This window comes from Poecilia reticulata, linkage group LG12, assembly GCF_000633615.1.
Source record: "Poecilia reticulata strain Guanapo linkage group LG12, Guppy_female_1.0+MT, whole genome shotgun sequence".
Classification (NCBI taxonomy): domain Eukaryota; kingdom Metazoa; phylum Chordata; class Actinopteri; order Cyprinodontiformes; family Poeciliidae; genus Poecilia; species Poecilia reticulata.
In genome coordinates, this window is record NC_024342.1 from 4,037,164 (window position 1) to 4,053,214 (window position 16,051).

Here is a 16,051-nt window from a genome sequence, read left to right on the forward strand (position 1 = left end):
GAATTACCCTGAAAATGCAGAGCTCTTGGAACTCAGACTTAAAAGCTTCAACTTATTCGTCATCTTTTTTTCTTTTTAGCTTCTCTAAGTAAGTCAACAGTAACACATTTGAACCTGACAAGGGCCCCAGAGGAGAACCCGGTTAGAGGATCGGTGTCTCACCTGTTTCACATTTCCACCACCACGCAGGCACCGGGCGTTCCCATAATGCAACATTAACTCTGCCTATTATTCCAGACAAAAATGGAAACACAATCCTATTAGAGGAGTAAGAAAAATGGTGTGTTAGTGCACACACACACACACACACACACACACGTGGCAGTGGCAAATCACTTATCCAAAAACAACTAGAGGTTAAAACTGCTGCCAAAATATTCAGTCTGCAAACTTTTCCACGTCGTCATGATGCAACTGTGACCTTCGATGCGTTTTACTGCGATATGAGATAAAGTAGAACATTTGTGTAAAGTCAGAATTCAGATTTATTCTGTCTTTTGATCACAGAAGATTAAAGTCAGAATTCTGAGAAAATAAACTAAATTCAGGGATTGAAGTCAATTCTGAGTGAATTCTTTTTATTTTATTTCTTTTTCATTGGCCCTTAATCTTCTTTTATATAGTGATCAAATGTGAAGCAGATTAAGAATAAGAATTGCCTTCTAACTCAAACACCAGACAATTATTGCACAATAATCTGACATGTTTTACTCCATGTTTGGACTTTGTTTGTCCAGAAGTAACTAACGAAAAAAAAGAGCCATTGATCCAAAATTCACATAACTGGTTTATTTTATCTTTCTGGAAATCTTTACAGAGTTTCTTTTCCCCCCACAGAGTAAACCAAACAAGTCAGAAGTGAAAAGCATTTCATGTAATGATCATCTACATGAAATGTAGTTTGTCCATAACAGCTGTTCAGTCACAGCTGAGCCCAGATGTTCAAACCTAACAGACTGTTTGGGGGAGAAAAGGTGTTTCCGAAGCGGCGGGAAAGTGGGCGGGCGGGTCGGCGTGTGACCCCTGACCTCAGGACTTCACCTCTTGGCTTTCTTCTCCTTCATGATCTTCTTGCTCTCTTCTCTCCGGCGCTTGTTGACGGGGTTGCGCGGGTCGTAGATCTCGAACGTGTCCTCGTCCTGCATGTTGGCGTCCTTGACTTTCTTGCTCTGCTCGTCAAACTGCAGGACGTGGGCCATCCTAAACCAGACGGAGAGAGGCAGGCGGAGTTAAAGCCTCCGCTAAGTCGGTCCTCAAAAGCACTTCTGCCTACAGGCTAATCGGCTGCCGACCAACTGGGAAACTAAATTATTGTCAGAAAAAAAAGCTAAATGGGGATAAAGAAAATTTGAAATCCCCTAAGCCTAAAAATTGGTTGAATCGACTGTTACAGTTTTGAGGAATTTTGGCCTCAAATCTGTATGTTATTTGTTTAACATACAGATTTATGTTACATCAAAGTACAAGATACGTGGTGCGGTACATTACATTAGTGTTTAAAAAAACACAAAAGAAACAAAGTAAAAGAAACAGAAAACATTGTGTTTTAATGAATTAATATTATTGTGTGAGAGTATCAGTATGTGGAGCATGTGGCCCACTTTTCTTTGCAGAATTATTCTAGTTATGGATGAACAGATGTGAAAATTTGTGCCAATATCGACAGCCGATTTTGAACCAAATATTGCTGTTAAGTCCAATCACCAATACTTACCGATACTGTTCAGATATTTCACTCTCCTTTCGATGCTTTGGGAAATAAACTAAACAAAACAAAACAAACCGCTGACTTCTCCACTACTTCTATGCTTCAGTTAAACTTCCAACAATCCTTTGCTGCATCGTATGCGGCAAAGGATTGTTGTCATTGTAGTCAGCCATTTTATAGAAGCGCTGTAGATTCAACATGTTAGAATGAGACAACCTTTTATGAGCTGTGTGACGCTGTGAGCTGCTCATTGTCAACCCCATTGACATAACATAAGAGTAGACCCCGCATTGGCTGCTCCGGCGCAGGAAATACTGCGGCCATCTTGGAGCGGTCGTCCCTCCCACTTTGCTCAATCAAAACAGCAGAAGATGCCTCAGCACTGAGGGATATTGTTGTTCTGATCTATGGATTATTGATGTGAGAGCTCCACAAACATTTCACAAGTAAGATGGACATATTATTGTGTATATTTTGTGATTAGAATATTACTTTACTGTATTTATGTCCTCTGGCGAGATACCAGCTAATATTAGCTACAGTGCTTGGTGTAATACGGGTTCAGCCCCGCTATAAAGGATAATTGAGATTCTGTAAATCTAAAAAAATTATTATTCTCTAACATTGACTTAGATTATCTGACACAAGAGCTTATGTTAGAAATGAAACAATGTAACATCCATCCATCCATCCATCCATCCATCCATCCATTTTCTTCCGCTTATCCGGGGTCGGGTCGTGGGGGCAGCAGCTTCAGAAGGGAGGCCCAGACTTCCCTCTCCCCAGCCACTTCTTCCAGCTCCTCCAGGAATCCCAAGGCGTTCCCAGGCCAGCCGAGAGACGTAATCCCTCCAGCGTGACCTGGGTCTCCCCTCCTCCCAGTGGGACCTGAACTCCGTCCAGGAGGCATCCTGACCAGATGCCCGAGCCTCAACTGGCTCCTCTCGACGTGGAGGAGCAGCGGCTCTACTCTGAGTCCCTCCCGGATGACCGAGCTTCTCACCCTATCTCTAAGGGAGAGCCCAGCCACCCTGCGGAGGAAACCCATTTTGGCCGCTTGTATCCGTGATCTCGTTCTTTCAGTCATGACCCAAAGCTCATGACCATAGATGTAGATCGACCGGTAAATCGAGAGCTTCGTTTTTTGGCTCAGCTCTCTCTTCACCACGACGGACCGGTACAGCGCCCGCTTCACGGCAGACGCTGCCCCAATCCGCCTGTCGATCTTCTTCTCCCTTCTTCCCTCATTCGTGAACAAGATCCCCAGATACTTAAACTCCTCCACTTGAGGCAGGACGACCCCCCTGACCCGGAGAAGGCACTCTACCTTTTTCCTGCTTTCTTCTTCTTGTGATGCGGAAAAAGTATTTCCATTACAGCTTTGCGAAATACATCTATTTTGATAGGGCTGGTAAAAAAACCCCACCTCACACTTGCGCAAAAACTTTTAATAAAAATTTTTTTTTTTCAAAATTAGCGAGTTTCCATTTAGCGAATTTATTTTCGTTATTTCAATTTGCGCAATTCTACAATTAATAGAAACACGGCTACTGTCACTTGACCGACCTTCCCCTTCACCTCCAGAAACAAACAGCAACAAGACGGACATGAATGTTGGTTTCACTTCAGTCTTTTTAAGGAAACCTCCCTGTAAACATGTCCCACTGTGCTCGTAATGTGGCGCAGAGGCAGACGGGTTCAAATTGCGAGAAGCCGACGTGTCTTTGATTCCTCCAGTCAGTATCCTCTTCTCCACCGTCAGTAAATTCCTCAGAGGAGATGTCAGTGTCAGGCACTTCGCAGATAACAAACCAAAAACATTTCTTCAGCTGTCGGACGGCGGAAGCAGCAAAGAAAAGACCGTCAAACAGCTACATCTGAGCAAAGGATTCAGCTCACAGTCCAAGCAGATGTTCTCCTGAGACAACTTTCCTCCACTCAGCCACAAACAGCAGAATTAACTCTATTATTAATTACTGACAAATGTACAAGTATGCAGTGTTCAACATCCCAGCACATTTTTTTGTTTTTTACAAAATCCAGAGTTTCCCCTCCTGATTTCAAAACGACTGTTGACGGATGATTTCACTGGAACTTGGAAAAAAAAATTAGAAACTGGAAGGAAGGAGGGAATGACAGAAAACGGACAGACAAGGAAGGAAAGAAGAACACAAGTAAGCAAGGAACCTCCTGAAGAAGAAAAGAAAGGAAGAAAACCCACAAGTAAGAAAAGATCGAAGGAAAAAACGAGGGGAATGTGGAAGGAAGAAAGGAAGGCAGCAAACAAGGAGGGAAAGAAAGAGGGAAGAACAAGGAAGGAAGGAAAGACACAAGAAAGGAACAAATGAAGGAAGAACAAAGGAACAGGGAATGCAGCCTGGAATTACAAATATTTTTTCATCTTTCTATATTTATTTTCATACTTTTCCTGACCTGGAAAATGCTAAAATCAAATTCCACACATTTCTAGACTTTGTAACATATTCTGTGCTGGCGCATGCTTTGGGGGTAAACAAATGATTTGCCCATTCAGAAATTTCCTACCCAAACTTTTTTTTTTAATCAAAGCCACCTGAAGAATAAAATCTACACACATTCCAGACTGGATGTTTAGGACAAACACATTCCAGGATTCTACCAGGAATATGTTTCAGTGTAGAGGCTGCAGCGCTGTGCGTCCTACCTGAACGCCTGACATTACACACACACACACACACACACACACACACACACACACGTACGTATATATAGTTTAGGAATTTTTGCAACTTTTAACATTTTTTCACACAAAAACATGGTGGGACGTTTGTGGATTACCATGGCGACCCCACCACCAGAGGCTGAACACGTCTTTGAAGAACCGAACATGAAAGAAAATCAGGACTGACTTCCTGGTGACCGTCTCCAGGCTCCTGGAGGAACTCCTGTCCTCTCTGTTCAACATATTTGGTATTTTCTAGCTTCCATATTGTCGGCTCCTTTGGCTTGGCGAGCCGTTTGGGGTATAGTTCTGTATCAGCCTCTGTGTGTGTGTGTGTTTCCTGTACTCATTTGTTGTGACAGCTCATCTAGAATGTCACAGCCAGAGCCTGGCAGACCCCTGTCGACCCCTGCTGTGTGAGCAGGCCTCCTCCGGTAATTCGTCTACCAGCCTCGGCGATGACAGCCTGCCAACCGTTTGGTCTCTGCGTGGCAAAACGCCGCGCGGAAACTCGACGTTACGCAGCTTCATCCAAACTACACTCTGCTGCCGTGATGCAAAAGGTGTTTGGTTTGTTTTTCCTGCGTTTCGTAACGGATAACGGCGAAGCGACGGTGACAGTCGGCCAATCGGGCGTCTTGTAGACTTTGGGAGGATGTGAGCTTAGCTGAAGGGGAGGAAGGGTTTGAGGAGGGAGAGAGCCAGGAGCCGTAGACACACACAGATGGAATAGTTTACCTCCTCTGGCCCAGACTTGACTTTGAGTCTCTGACCTGTTGTAACCCACATTCTGTTCACAGTTCCTCTAGAGTGGCACATACTTCCCACTGTTTTTTTTCTTCTTCTGGGACTGCTATGCAACCCCCCCACCCTCGTCCTTCCACCCTACCTGGCATAGTGAGGAGTATCTTTGGCCAAAAGACGCTCCGAGCGCCAGACGACGCTTCTCGCAAATTCATTAGGGCCCCCCCACACACAGCCAGACTACACATCCAGAGTGTGTCTCAAGACTAATAGCAAGTACAGATTTTGTTATTCTAAAATCTTTCTCCCTGCGCGCAGACACTTTTCTCAAATTCACACACATGGTATTCATTTCAAACCCCTCGCTCGGTGCCGTTTGAGATCTTTGGTGAAAAACAGAATATGAGAGGAAAACACAGCGTCAGGGTTGATTTCCTGATGGCCGATCTGGTGGCTGCGAGTAAAATTCTGAGCCTGACAAACACACACACACTTAGAGACACAACATACACACACACATAAGTACAACTTGAACTTTCATGTAACGTAAAGCGCAAAGCGAGCTTTAGCTCCGATACGGTCAGGTTCACTGCGGGACCTGTTCGCTGTCCCTTTCCAAAGCTGAACTCTTCTCTTCAGAACTAACAGAAATCTATGGGAATAACGGTTTTTAACCTGGAAATTAAAATACTGAAGTTGGTCCTTATCAGGGCTGAGGGCCCAGAGGAAGCCACTGTCTGAAAAGTTAAAAAAACATTTAGTTCTTGGTTAAAACAGTTTTTGGTTAAAACATTTTTATTCTTCAATCAGTGAAGAAATTTTACTCAAGTAAGTGTAGCAATAGTTCATAATAAACTTACTAAAGTAAAAGTAAAAGCAAAGCATAGTAAGAGTCATTTTTACTTCATAACTCTGCTCCTGGATGACATAAGCTAATGCTATTTCTTTAAATGTTATCTCCATGGAGACAAACAGCCCAGTGATGGTGTATTTTAAATCACATGCTTCTCTAGTTGAGGAAGTTAAATTAGTCATATTGTAATGAATCATATTTTTGGCTCTTAATTAGAAAGAACCTTAAAGAAATATTGCTGCAGTATCAGAAATGGTTGACTATTTTCCCAGTAGGCATCGAGTTTGAAATGGTGGTTTCATAAAAATCATTAGGTTACTATTCTGAACAAATCTTCCTGTCCAGTTAGAAACGGTAACTATGGCAACAGTGCTAAGCCAAAATGACAGATCAAATTGTATCCTTATTGGATTTACAAGACTTGGAAAACATACAGCCACAAAAAAAAAAAATAAATAAAAAATACCTGGACACAAAATCAAGCGTGAATCTTACTGACCATCCTTTGTCGTCGTCCTCTGCCAGCTCCTCCACGTCCTCCTCCTCCTCCGGTCCCTCAGTGATGGCTGATGACAGCTTGGACTTGAAGCTGTTGAGCAGGGCCAACGTCTGCGAATTCATTACACATCCATCTTAGCTTTCACGGATCCCAAACAGAGCAGCTCCGAGGAGAGAAACTCGGCGAACGAGACGTTACCTGCTCCTCTCTGTTTGAGACTTTTTTCCGTTTCTGTTGCCTGAGCTCTTCGTACTTCTTCCTTTCCTCCAGGTACTCTGCCACGGCCTCGCTGGTCGGCTTTTTCTCTGTCAGAACGATGACACACAAATGCAACACAAGTTAACTACATATGTAGGTGTTTCCTCTGTTTAATAACATTTGAAACAAAACCAAGAAACACAAAAACACTAACTTATTTTTGGTATTTATAATAGCCTGAAAAAAGAAATTTACTTACAGAATACTTTGAAAACTACTCGGGCTAAGCAATGTGGACTTAAAGTCTTACCACAATATTTTATTGTACTATTGTGATAACAATAAAAGTGATGATAATAAATACTTATTACTGATTTTTTAGGTAACTTTAGGCACAGCAGTCATAGCTCCACAAGCACAAATACCGCTCTTGGGGAAAAAAAAAACCCATACATAAATAAGTGTGATTAGTGTCACTAAGTTGCTCACACTAACTGTGATAATAACATATATTAGAAAGTAAAAACAAAAAGTAAGAGCAGAAATCCCCCCACAACAGTGGAATAAATGTCTGAACGTGCAATGACCCAACCAAAAAAAAAAAGATCAGAATCAACAAAATGAACAAATCAGAATTAACATAAAGCAATTCTTGTACAAGCATAGAATAAATATTTATTCAGATAAAAATTATACTGACAATCCTAACAGATAATGAAAGATTGCATGTCTCTTTATATTACGTAAATATCTGGTTCCAATATGAACTGGGATGCAGCATGAGACAAAATCACCAACTTTTTCTTTCCAAAAGATGTTTTAGGCAAGAACCCCCCCCCAAAAAAAAAAACAAAAAAAGAAAACACTTTTGGCAAAAAAAAAAAAGACTTGGGGCTTTATTTTAGGAAGGTGGCGATATTTAAAAGGTCTTCAAAGAGTAATCAAAGTCAAATTATTATATTCAACTGACCATTGTATTTATAAAAGGGCAAAACCCTTTTCCAAGCTGGCCTGTTAGTCTGGGACAGGTTTTTAAAAAATCACGTCTCAGACTTTGGGACTCTAGTGAACCACAGTGTGAGTCATTGTCCACTAATGGAGAAAACGTGATACAGAGGTGAACCTTCAAAAGATGGTCCCGCCAACCAAAATGACTCCAAGATCCAGATAAATGTGGAACAAACATCCAAAAAACTGCAGAATAGCCAAAACACTGACTTCCTTTAAATCAGGTTAAAAATCCACATGTTTAGAGCTGCTTTTGACGAACTGCAGGTTTAACATTGTTCAACGTATTGGATGTGTATTTGCTTAATGATTTTGATAAAGGCATCTGACAAAACGTAATGCTTATTACTTCATAATTAGTGCCTTGATGATGTTTTTGTGATGCAGGGTTTCCCCTATGAGTATTATAAGTCTGGCAGGCTGCCAGGCTTTACTTGGGCCCCCACCAGGCTAAGCATTGCCTACTTATTTTAGCTTATTTTTTAATGTTAACATTTTTTAAGACTTTATTAATCTTCCAATAACACATAGTTATCAAGTGATATTTTCAAACTTCCTGTCAACTTTAAATATTTTTTAACTCAAAAACATGACGGGCTGCTGAATGAATGACTGCCCGAACGCCCCAACCACCGAGCTTAGCAAGTTTTCACAGGAAACCCTGTGATGTAAAAGCACTTTGAACTGCCTTGCTGCTGAAATGTGCTATACAATTAAACTTGACTTAAACTTGACAAGACCGCATCAACGACTCAAAAAGGAGGTCAAAATAGAACCAAGAACAACATCTGAACGACGTCTGCTGGTCTCACATTAGGTAGAGTCTAATGTGCTTGTGGAGCTATGACTGCTTACAAGTTTTTGCAAGCAGTCATTGCTTACAAAAACTTGTACGGCCAGAAAACTACTGACCACAAAGGAAACCACGAGGACTCGTCCTTCATTTGCCAAAAGACATTGTGAAGATTCAAAAGGCTTACTCGTCACCTGACAGCCAAGTCAAAGCCATTACATCACTAAAAGTCTTTTATTTTGCTAATTTTATTCTGTATTTTTGTGAAAGATGAGCATGGAGACAATTTAACCACACAAATTACCCTTGCATCCCTGCAAATAGATGCTCTCATGCCCCCCACCATAATTCAGTGAAGCTGTTTCGAAACCACCAGCGCTGCTTGTGAACGCTCCACAATCCTGATGGGCTAATCTCTCATCAGCACCAACAGCTGGGAAACGGGAGCTAAACACAGCTTTCGGAGCAAGATTTATGATCGCCACCTGGTGATTTTGAAAGACCAACAGGACTCGAGAACACAGTCAGAAATAAAGTTTATGGATTTGGCGGAACATCCTCGGCTATAAGCGGCACGTTGACCTACTTAAATTCTGGGAGGGTTTGATTTGAAAATAAACTGCAGGGATATGAGAGTTATACGTTCTGATGCTAATCGGACGTTTAGATTTATTTTCAGGGGCGGTTTTACTTTTTTGTGCTTTAAATTCTAACGATCTGAAACAAAATGTTTTGATTGGCTGCTCTTTCCAGCGAGCCCGCCCCTAGCTGCTAACCAAAGCGATTCTCTGATCTAGAAGAGAGGCGACCGTATGCCGAGTCCTTGGTGCAGATTCCAAAGTCTGAAGTAAGAGCAGCTTTTTTCACACTAAGATGCATGTTGCTACGTGCAACCCCACAGATAACATGGTGAAGTTAAAAGGAAAATTTAGTCCAACTTATGAGTGGAAACAGTATTCAGGACCAACAATCCGCATGCTGGCCCTGGCAGCTCATGCAGTCAGCAGCCTACCGTAAATCTGCGCTCCGACACAGCCTGTGAAGTCAGAGTGGCAGACGGTGAGCACTGTCTGCTGGCTGGAGGAGCTCTTTCTTTCCACAACAAAATGTGATGTCACACCGATGGCGAGTACAAGGAGAGTTTTACCTGACTGGACGCGATGTGCAGACAGTGGCTGGATGCTCTGACGTGTTTGGGTGAAGCCAAATAAACGATGTAACAAAGTAAACACCAGACTGCTGGGTTTTATGAAGGTATGAGTTTCAATGTCACGTGTTTCTGTTTTGTGTGTTGTGATTTATTCAGAGGATTTGACTGGGGAGAGATGGCACACGAAAAGCATATGTCAAAAGCAACGAAGATTGACCAAAGGGCTGTAAAATTCAATGAAATAAAGCAAGATAATCATAATGAAAACAAGAAAATATAGATAAAGGGAAAGTTAAAACAAAGTACAAATATACTCCATACCTGTCATTATAAAAGACACTCAAACTCTGTTTGAATCAAATGCCAAAGAACAAAAATGGGCCTTGAAGTAAAGACACAACAGACTTGACAGTCTCTGCGGTTTGCATAAAAAAAGGTAAACCGTTCCAATGTGTATGAACTGCAAAAGCCCGATCACCTCTGAATGAATTTTAACCAGTTTTGGCTGACCAAAGTACTCTTTGGTCTGCCTGTGGACAGAGATATGATTGGGGCCAAGCCAAAAAAAACATCTTAAAATCCATCCTCTGCCAAACAGGAAGTCAATGAAGAGAAGCCAGAACTGGAGATACATGTTCTCCTATTTTAGTACTTGTTAAAAGAAAGACATGCTGCTCCGTTTTGGATGGCTTGTGGGCGATGTCAGATGATTTATTTAGTCCAACATGCAAGGAATTACAATAATCAAACGGAGAAGTAATGACAGCATGAATCACATTTTCAAGGTCTTTGGTTGGGAGGTATGACTTCACCTTGGCAATTTGTCTTAGTTGGAAAAAAGCAGACTTCACAAAAGCATTTGTCTGTTTGTCAACAAGTCAAAGAGCCAAGACTGCTGAGAGTTATACATTTCCCAAATACAGAAAATCATGTCAGAGTGAATTGCATTTCAGACATGGGTCCTCATGTTACAAGAGCTGTTTGCAGCTATAAACAATGTGTATTAGTATTGATGTGTTACATCTTCTTGAGTCTAAGGACGACGGCTTAAAATGAAAGCAAGTCTTTCGTTTAGCTTGGTTCAAAGTTGGTGCTGAGAAATCTCTGGTTTCCGAAGCAGAACTTGAACCTGAGGATGTGGTACAAAGTTTGCATTATTGCTAGTTCACTGGAACTGGTATAATGGAAAATTCATGCGTCACATTTTAAGTCAGTTATTCACCACAGCATCAGGACACACAGGTTGTTGTGGCAAAGCAACAACACTGAGGTCTGAATGTAAAAGTGTCAACTGCCAGCACCGCTAAAACCTCTAGTTGAATTCAGTCATGCAACCCTTTCGACAGCACAACAAGTCATACCCCACCCTTGACACATCTTCTAAGGCCATCATAAACCAACAAAGACCCTCTATTACAGTACAGAACATCACAGAACCCCTCTGCCCCCCGCCCCCAAAAAACAACCAATCTCTCCTTTGAAGAGAATGCTGGAAACGTCTGCAACCATTTAAACTATCAATATTTGAGAGCTTTCTAAAGACTATTTGATTAATTATTTCAGTTTTAAAAGTATAATTTCTCCATGTCAGTAGTTGTTAAGATTAGAAAGTGACACTGTGTCATTTTAGGGTTCTTGCAAACCGATTTTGGACTTTCTGGCGACCATTTTCATTTTATTCTTGGATCAGCTGGACCACAGTGTTCCACTGGTTGGCATGCAGTTCTCCCTCTGCCTCTATAAATGGAAACAATGTGCTCATTTGTCAACTGTCCATTCAAAAGGAAAGAAGAGGAGAAAAATGTTGATCGACTTACAACGCAATGTAGTTTTTCTTTTAGTCTATAGTTATATCTGCTGAGGTGCAGATTTCCAGTTGTGTGTTGCAGAGTGACCACAAGTAGCTCACAATGGGATCTGACTTCATTTAGATAAGCTAATAAAATGAATGGCATGATCTGGGAACATACACTTACTACATGCTATGATATCTTTTTGCTACCGCATCTATTCACGGATATTTTTGTGGAACATAATTATCAAATCATTTGAAGAAAATCTGCCTATTTGCAGATACAGCATATCTACAATATTAGAAAGAAAAGGCATCTTGGGAAACTGAAATAACTAGGCACAAAGCTCCTTGTGCTTTGTGCCAGGCTGCACATTTACAAATGTGCAGCCTGGAATGGCTGCACATTTGTAAAGCAGCCATTCCAGGAGCGGCATTCATTTTTCTTGGTGTTGATTGGATGTACCGTACCCAACAGTGGAGACAAGGAAGACTGTTAACATTAGATTCTGCGGTAATGCTAAGACAGTTTCCACTACGAATACTAATGTATGTTGTAGCATATTTGGTGCTTAAACTATTAAAATAAGAAATTGTAAGCATCTTTAGAAGGGGTCTCAAATATTTGCGTATTGCAGATATCTGCAGGTGGTTGTGGTCGCTAACCTCCGTGAATTCAGGCTGTCCAACTCCACAGTAATGTGTTTTGTTATCTTTTTTTCTTTAAAGGTTTTATTGGCTGTAGTGGCCTTTATTTGATAATGAATTGACAGGAAAGTGGGTAATGAGAGTTGGGGAAGACATGCGGCAAAAGTCACCAGGCCGGAAATCGAACCTGTGACGGCCGAGTCGAGGACTTAGGCCTCCTTATGTGGGCTGTGCTCAACCCCTGCGCCACCACAGCACCGTGTTTTGTTATCTTTGTTAGAGATGAACTGTGAAATGGTCTGGCAGCCCGAATGTGACAGTCGCTTGGTGGCTGACATTTTTCGATAACTGAATGTACCGCACCCTAATTCTAATGGATCAGACCAACTACAACACTCTTCAGTGTGGAAGTTTTTATTACATGAAGTTACCTGTATAAAAATGACCTTCTAACATCAAGAAGGCACTATCTGGAGAGAAAAACAAATGATAAAGATCAATTTTGTGCAGAAACATCACATGTGATGAAGGAAAAAAGAAAGCCTTGAACTTTGGTTTGTCTACTGCAGTGCTCTCCTCAGTGCTGCTTTAGGGGAAACCTTCTTCAAATTGATTTACGAGGCCAACAAGTGATCTCCTTCCATCCCACCCTCGGTCACCTCTGCTACTCGGCCTTCTCGCTGCAGCCCGGGACACGCTGGATGCTGACTGATGGCGCCCTCGGGTTCCACACGAGAAACACACATCACTGTCTCCAGCTGTTGTCAGCAGCTACTATCTTTAAGTTTGATGGCCTTTCTAGCTGCATTCCTGCCCCTCTCCTGTCACCTGGGCTCCGAGGGGCAACAAATCAAGCTGCTAATATTGTAGCAACCGAAGGCTGTTGTGAATGACAAAACGCTGCTTCTGAGAGATGAAAACGTTCCTTATCTCTTAAACAATCGAACAATTTTGAAGGGAATTCACAGAGGGACGAGGTCAAGCTGTCAGGCAATGATATTCTTTATCATAGGTTAAAGAGTGTCCAATTAGAAGCTTTACAATATGCTCATAACGTTCAAGCAAAGACAGGATGTAAAGATACATCATATTAGAAAACTACTTATAAACTGTACCAATCACTAAAGAATTCACAGGTAGAATAACACACTGCATATGAAAGCAGGATTGGAAAAAGAAGACAAACCTACGTTAACAGATAAAGGTGAGGGAATCTGTACACAACAGTGGACTACAACAAGCGTCCACTGGACCAAAGTTATTATAGTTAACTAAAACTAGAGAAATAACAAAAACTGAAATTGGGAAAACATCTTCATTAACTGAAATAAATGAAAACTGTAATTAATGGGGAAAAATTACAGCAAACAAGAACTATAATGTGCATTGAAGAAACTAACTAGAACATACTGAAATTGTAGATATAACATATTTTGCTTCCTTGTTTATGAATCTATTTATTAGCCTTTCAAACACACACTGACAAGCAGTTCCCGGTAGCTATCGGCAAATTACGGCACTCCGTATCTTTCCTGGAGGGAATTACGCACTAGTTCATAAAATGGACACCATAGTCAGTTGGTTGATCAAAAATAATTTTTTGAAAATAGTATCCTCTGTTGCCCAATGGATGTATATATAATCACAATACTGTATGTACACTATACAAAAATTAACCAAAGTATAAAAAAAACTAAAACTACTACGATAGCTAATAAAAAATAAACTAATTCTAAACAATATTTAACTAATAATAAAAACTAAGGGAAAAAAAGCCGTTTTTCAAAATTATTTTTACAAAATAAAAATCTGAAAAATGTGGTATGCATTTGTATTTAGGCTCCGTTGAAAAACTCTTTGTAGAACCACTTTGTAATGCATTCTAGTGCTAACATTTTTATATTATTATATGGATTTCTGGGTTTGGACTGGAGGCCACACACAACACGCTAATTTTGCTCTTCGGAAATAACAATTATGAAAATTTGAATGTGAACGTGCATCAGGGCTCGCGCTGACCACAGGCGAGGTCTTCACCGAGATGACGGCTGAACTCGGAGAGAGATTTAGGGCTTGAGTGATGGTGGTGTCAATATGAACCCCGCGATTCAGCCTTGCCGTTTCCCCCAGTGGGACGAGATGAAACAAATCCTCGCCACAGTGCTCGTCTGTGGCTGAGCAGAGCACAGAGATTTACGGCGCTTGGGCAGACATCCGTCTCCCCTGCAGTGGTCATTGGCCCGTGACATCTACGGATTCCATCTAATGGAATTAACCGTTTCTTCCAACGCGGAGATGTAATGACAGCCTCTTAAAAGTCAACTCCCGCCTCAGGCTCAGCTGGTATGGAGGCCCAAAGCGTAGGTTGGATACCTCCTGTGGTAAAGAATGAGCTGAAAATGTATCTCCCTGGATGTAAGTAAAGGTTGGCCACCGTAACTATTAGGGATGCACCGATCCACTTTTTTCACTTTCGATACCGATATCTGAGGTTTACCAATACCGATCCGATACAGGAAAATGGAGCTGAATTGAATTTTTTTAAACACAGACGTTAATTAATTACCAGCACAGCACACTTGAATACACCAATAGCGTCACAAGCTTGGTCAAACATGTAAAAACAATACAACTTTAATTTGTTGAGTCTGTGCAATTAGGAGTAGAACAGTCAGTGTGAAATAAATTACCGTATTTTCCACACTATAAGGCGTACCTAAAAACCTTCAATTTCCTCAAAAGCCGACAGTGCTCCTTATAATCCGGTGCGCCTTATATATGGACCAATATTGAGCCACAACAGGTCTAGCAACTACGGTAAACAGCCGCCGACTTCATTTTCGCCCGTAGAAGAAGCGCGCAGTGCATGCTGGGATAGTTGTCAAAAAACTGGTTTGTTAATAAAGTTTGACTGACCTATCTACCTACCGACCTGATAATCAGGTCGTCTGCAGGTCATTTTAGCACCAAGTTCTCGTCACGAACATGCTGTGCGCGAATGGAGAAGGGTGACCATCGTCTGGCCACGCCCCGGCCCAGTCGCGGATGGCTTTCCTCGCCTACCGGAGTCGGACTGTGTTTTTAACATTCTTTATGTCAACAAAGTGGCTTTAGACATTCATCCGGGGTGCTTCGACTAGGGTTACCAAGGAACCAGCCCCTATACATTTAAAGTCGGGGAGGCGGGGGAAGAGAGACAGAGCCTGCGGCGGCAGCGTGTCGGTTGGTCTGTGTTACCCAGAAAGCAGTTGGGCACAAGATCGCAACACCAACACCGTGAGTGAAACATCGACTCAGGCAGACTACTATATAAAGAACTCGGGGACCATTGGTTCAATACGGAACAGGTGGAAACAGTAACTGTAGCGTCTATTCTATGCGCCTTATAATCCGGTGTGCCTTATAGTGCGGAAAATACGGTATAAAGAAATTGACCAATTACATTGGTCAAACATGCAAAAATAAACTGCAGCAAACAAACAAATGGTTCAGAAAGTGCAACTAGGAATTCTAAATATTATAGAAAATAAATAATACAGCATAGAATTAGACTGAATAGATCTGCCCTTATAGATTTGGCACATTATCACGATACTTGATCAATAATTTAATTCAATATAAGGAAAGATACAGATATTAATATTGGATCAGTGCATCCAAGAAAATCATCAAATTACACTGAGACCAACTTTGCTTTATCTCACCAAATATATTTCATAAACTCACACAAGTTAGGATTGGTCTCAGTTTCTGTACTAGAAAAAACAAAACAAAACATGAGTGTTTGCGGAGAGAAAAACAATGTTTGAGCAACTAAACCCCTCATCATTGTCTCCTATAAATTTTGGTTAATGGTAATCCTACAGTGAGGCTGGTCCCAGAAGAACCCCCTGCAAGCTTTCTGCTGTTGCACAACAGCACACACACACACACCCCTCCCCACACACACACACGCAC

General features: G+C 41.5%; 1 protein-coding gene across 1 annotated transcript in view; it reads right to left on the bottom strand.

The window, feature by feature from the left end:
• Positions 1-769: 769 nt before the first annotated feature.
• cwc27 (CWC27 spliceosome associated cyclophilin) overlaps positions 770-16,051 on the bottom strand; it is a 32,890-nt gene continuing 17,608 nt past the window's right edge. Inside the window, exons 12-14 of the mRNA XM_008423381.2 lie at positions 6,704-6,810; positions 6,506-6,615; positions 770-1,200 (exon numbers count right to left, since the gene is read on the bottom strand). Of these exons, the coding sequence (XP_008421603.1) occupies positions 1,038-1,200; positions 6,506-6,615; positions 6,704-6,810 (380 nt within the window). The 3' untranslated portion in view covers positions 770-1,037. The remainder of the gene's footprint in view (positions 1,201-6,505; positions 6,616-6,703; positions 6,811-16,051) is intronic.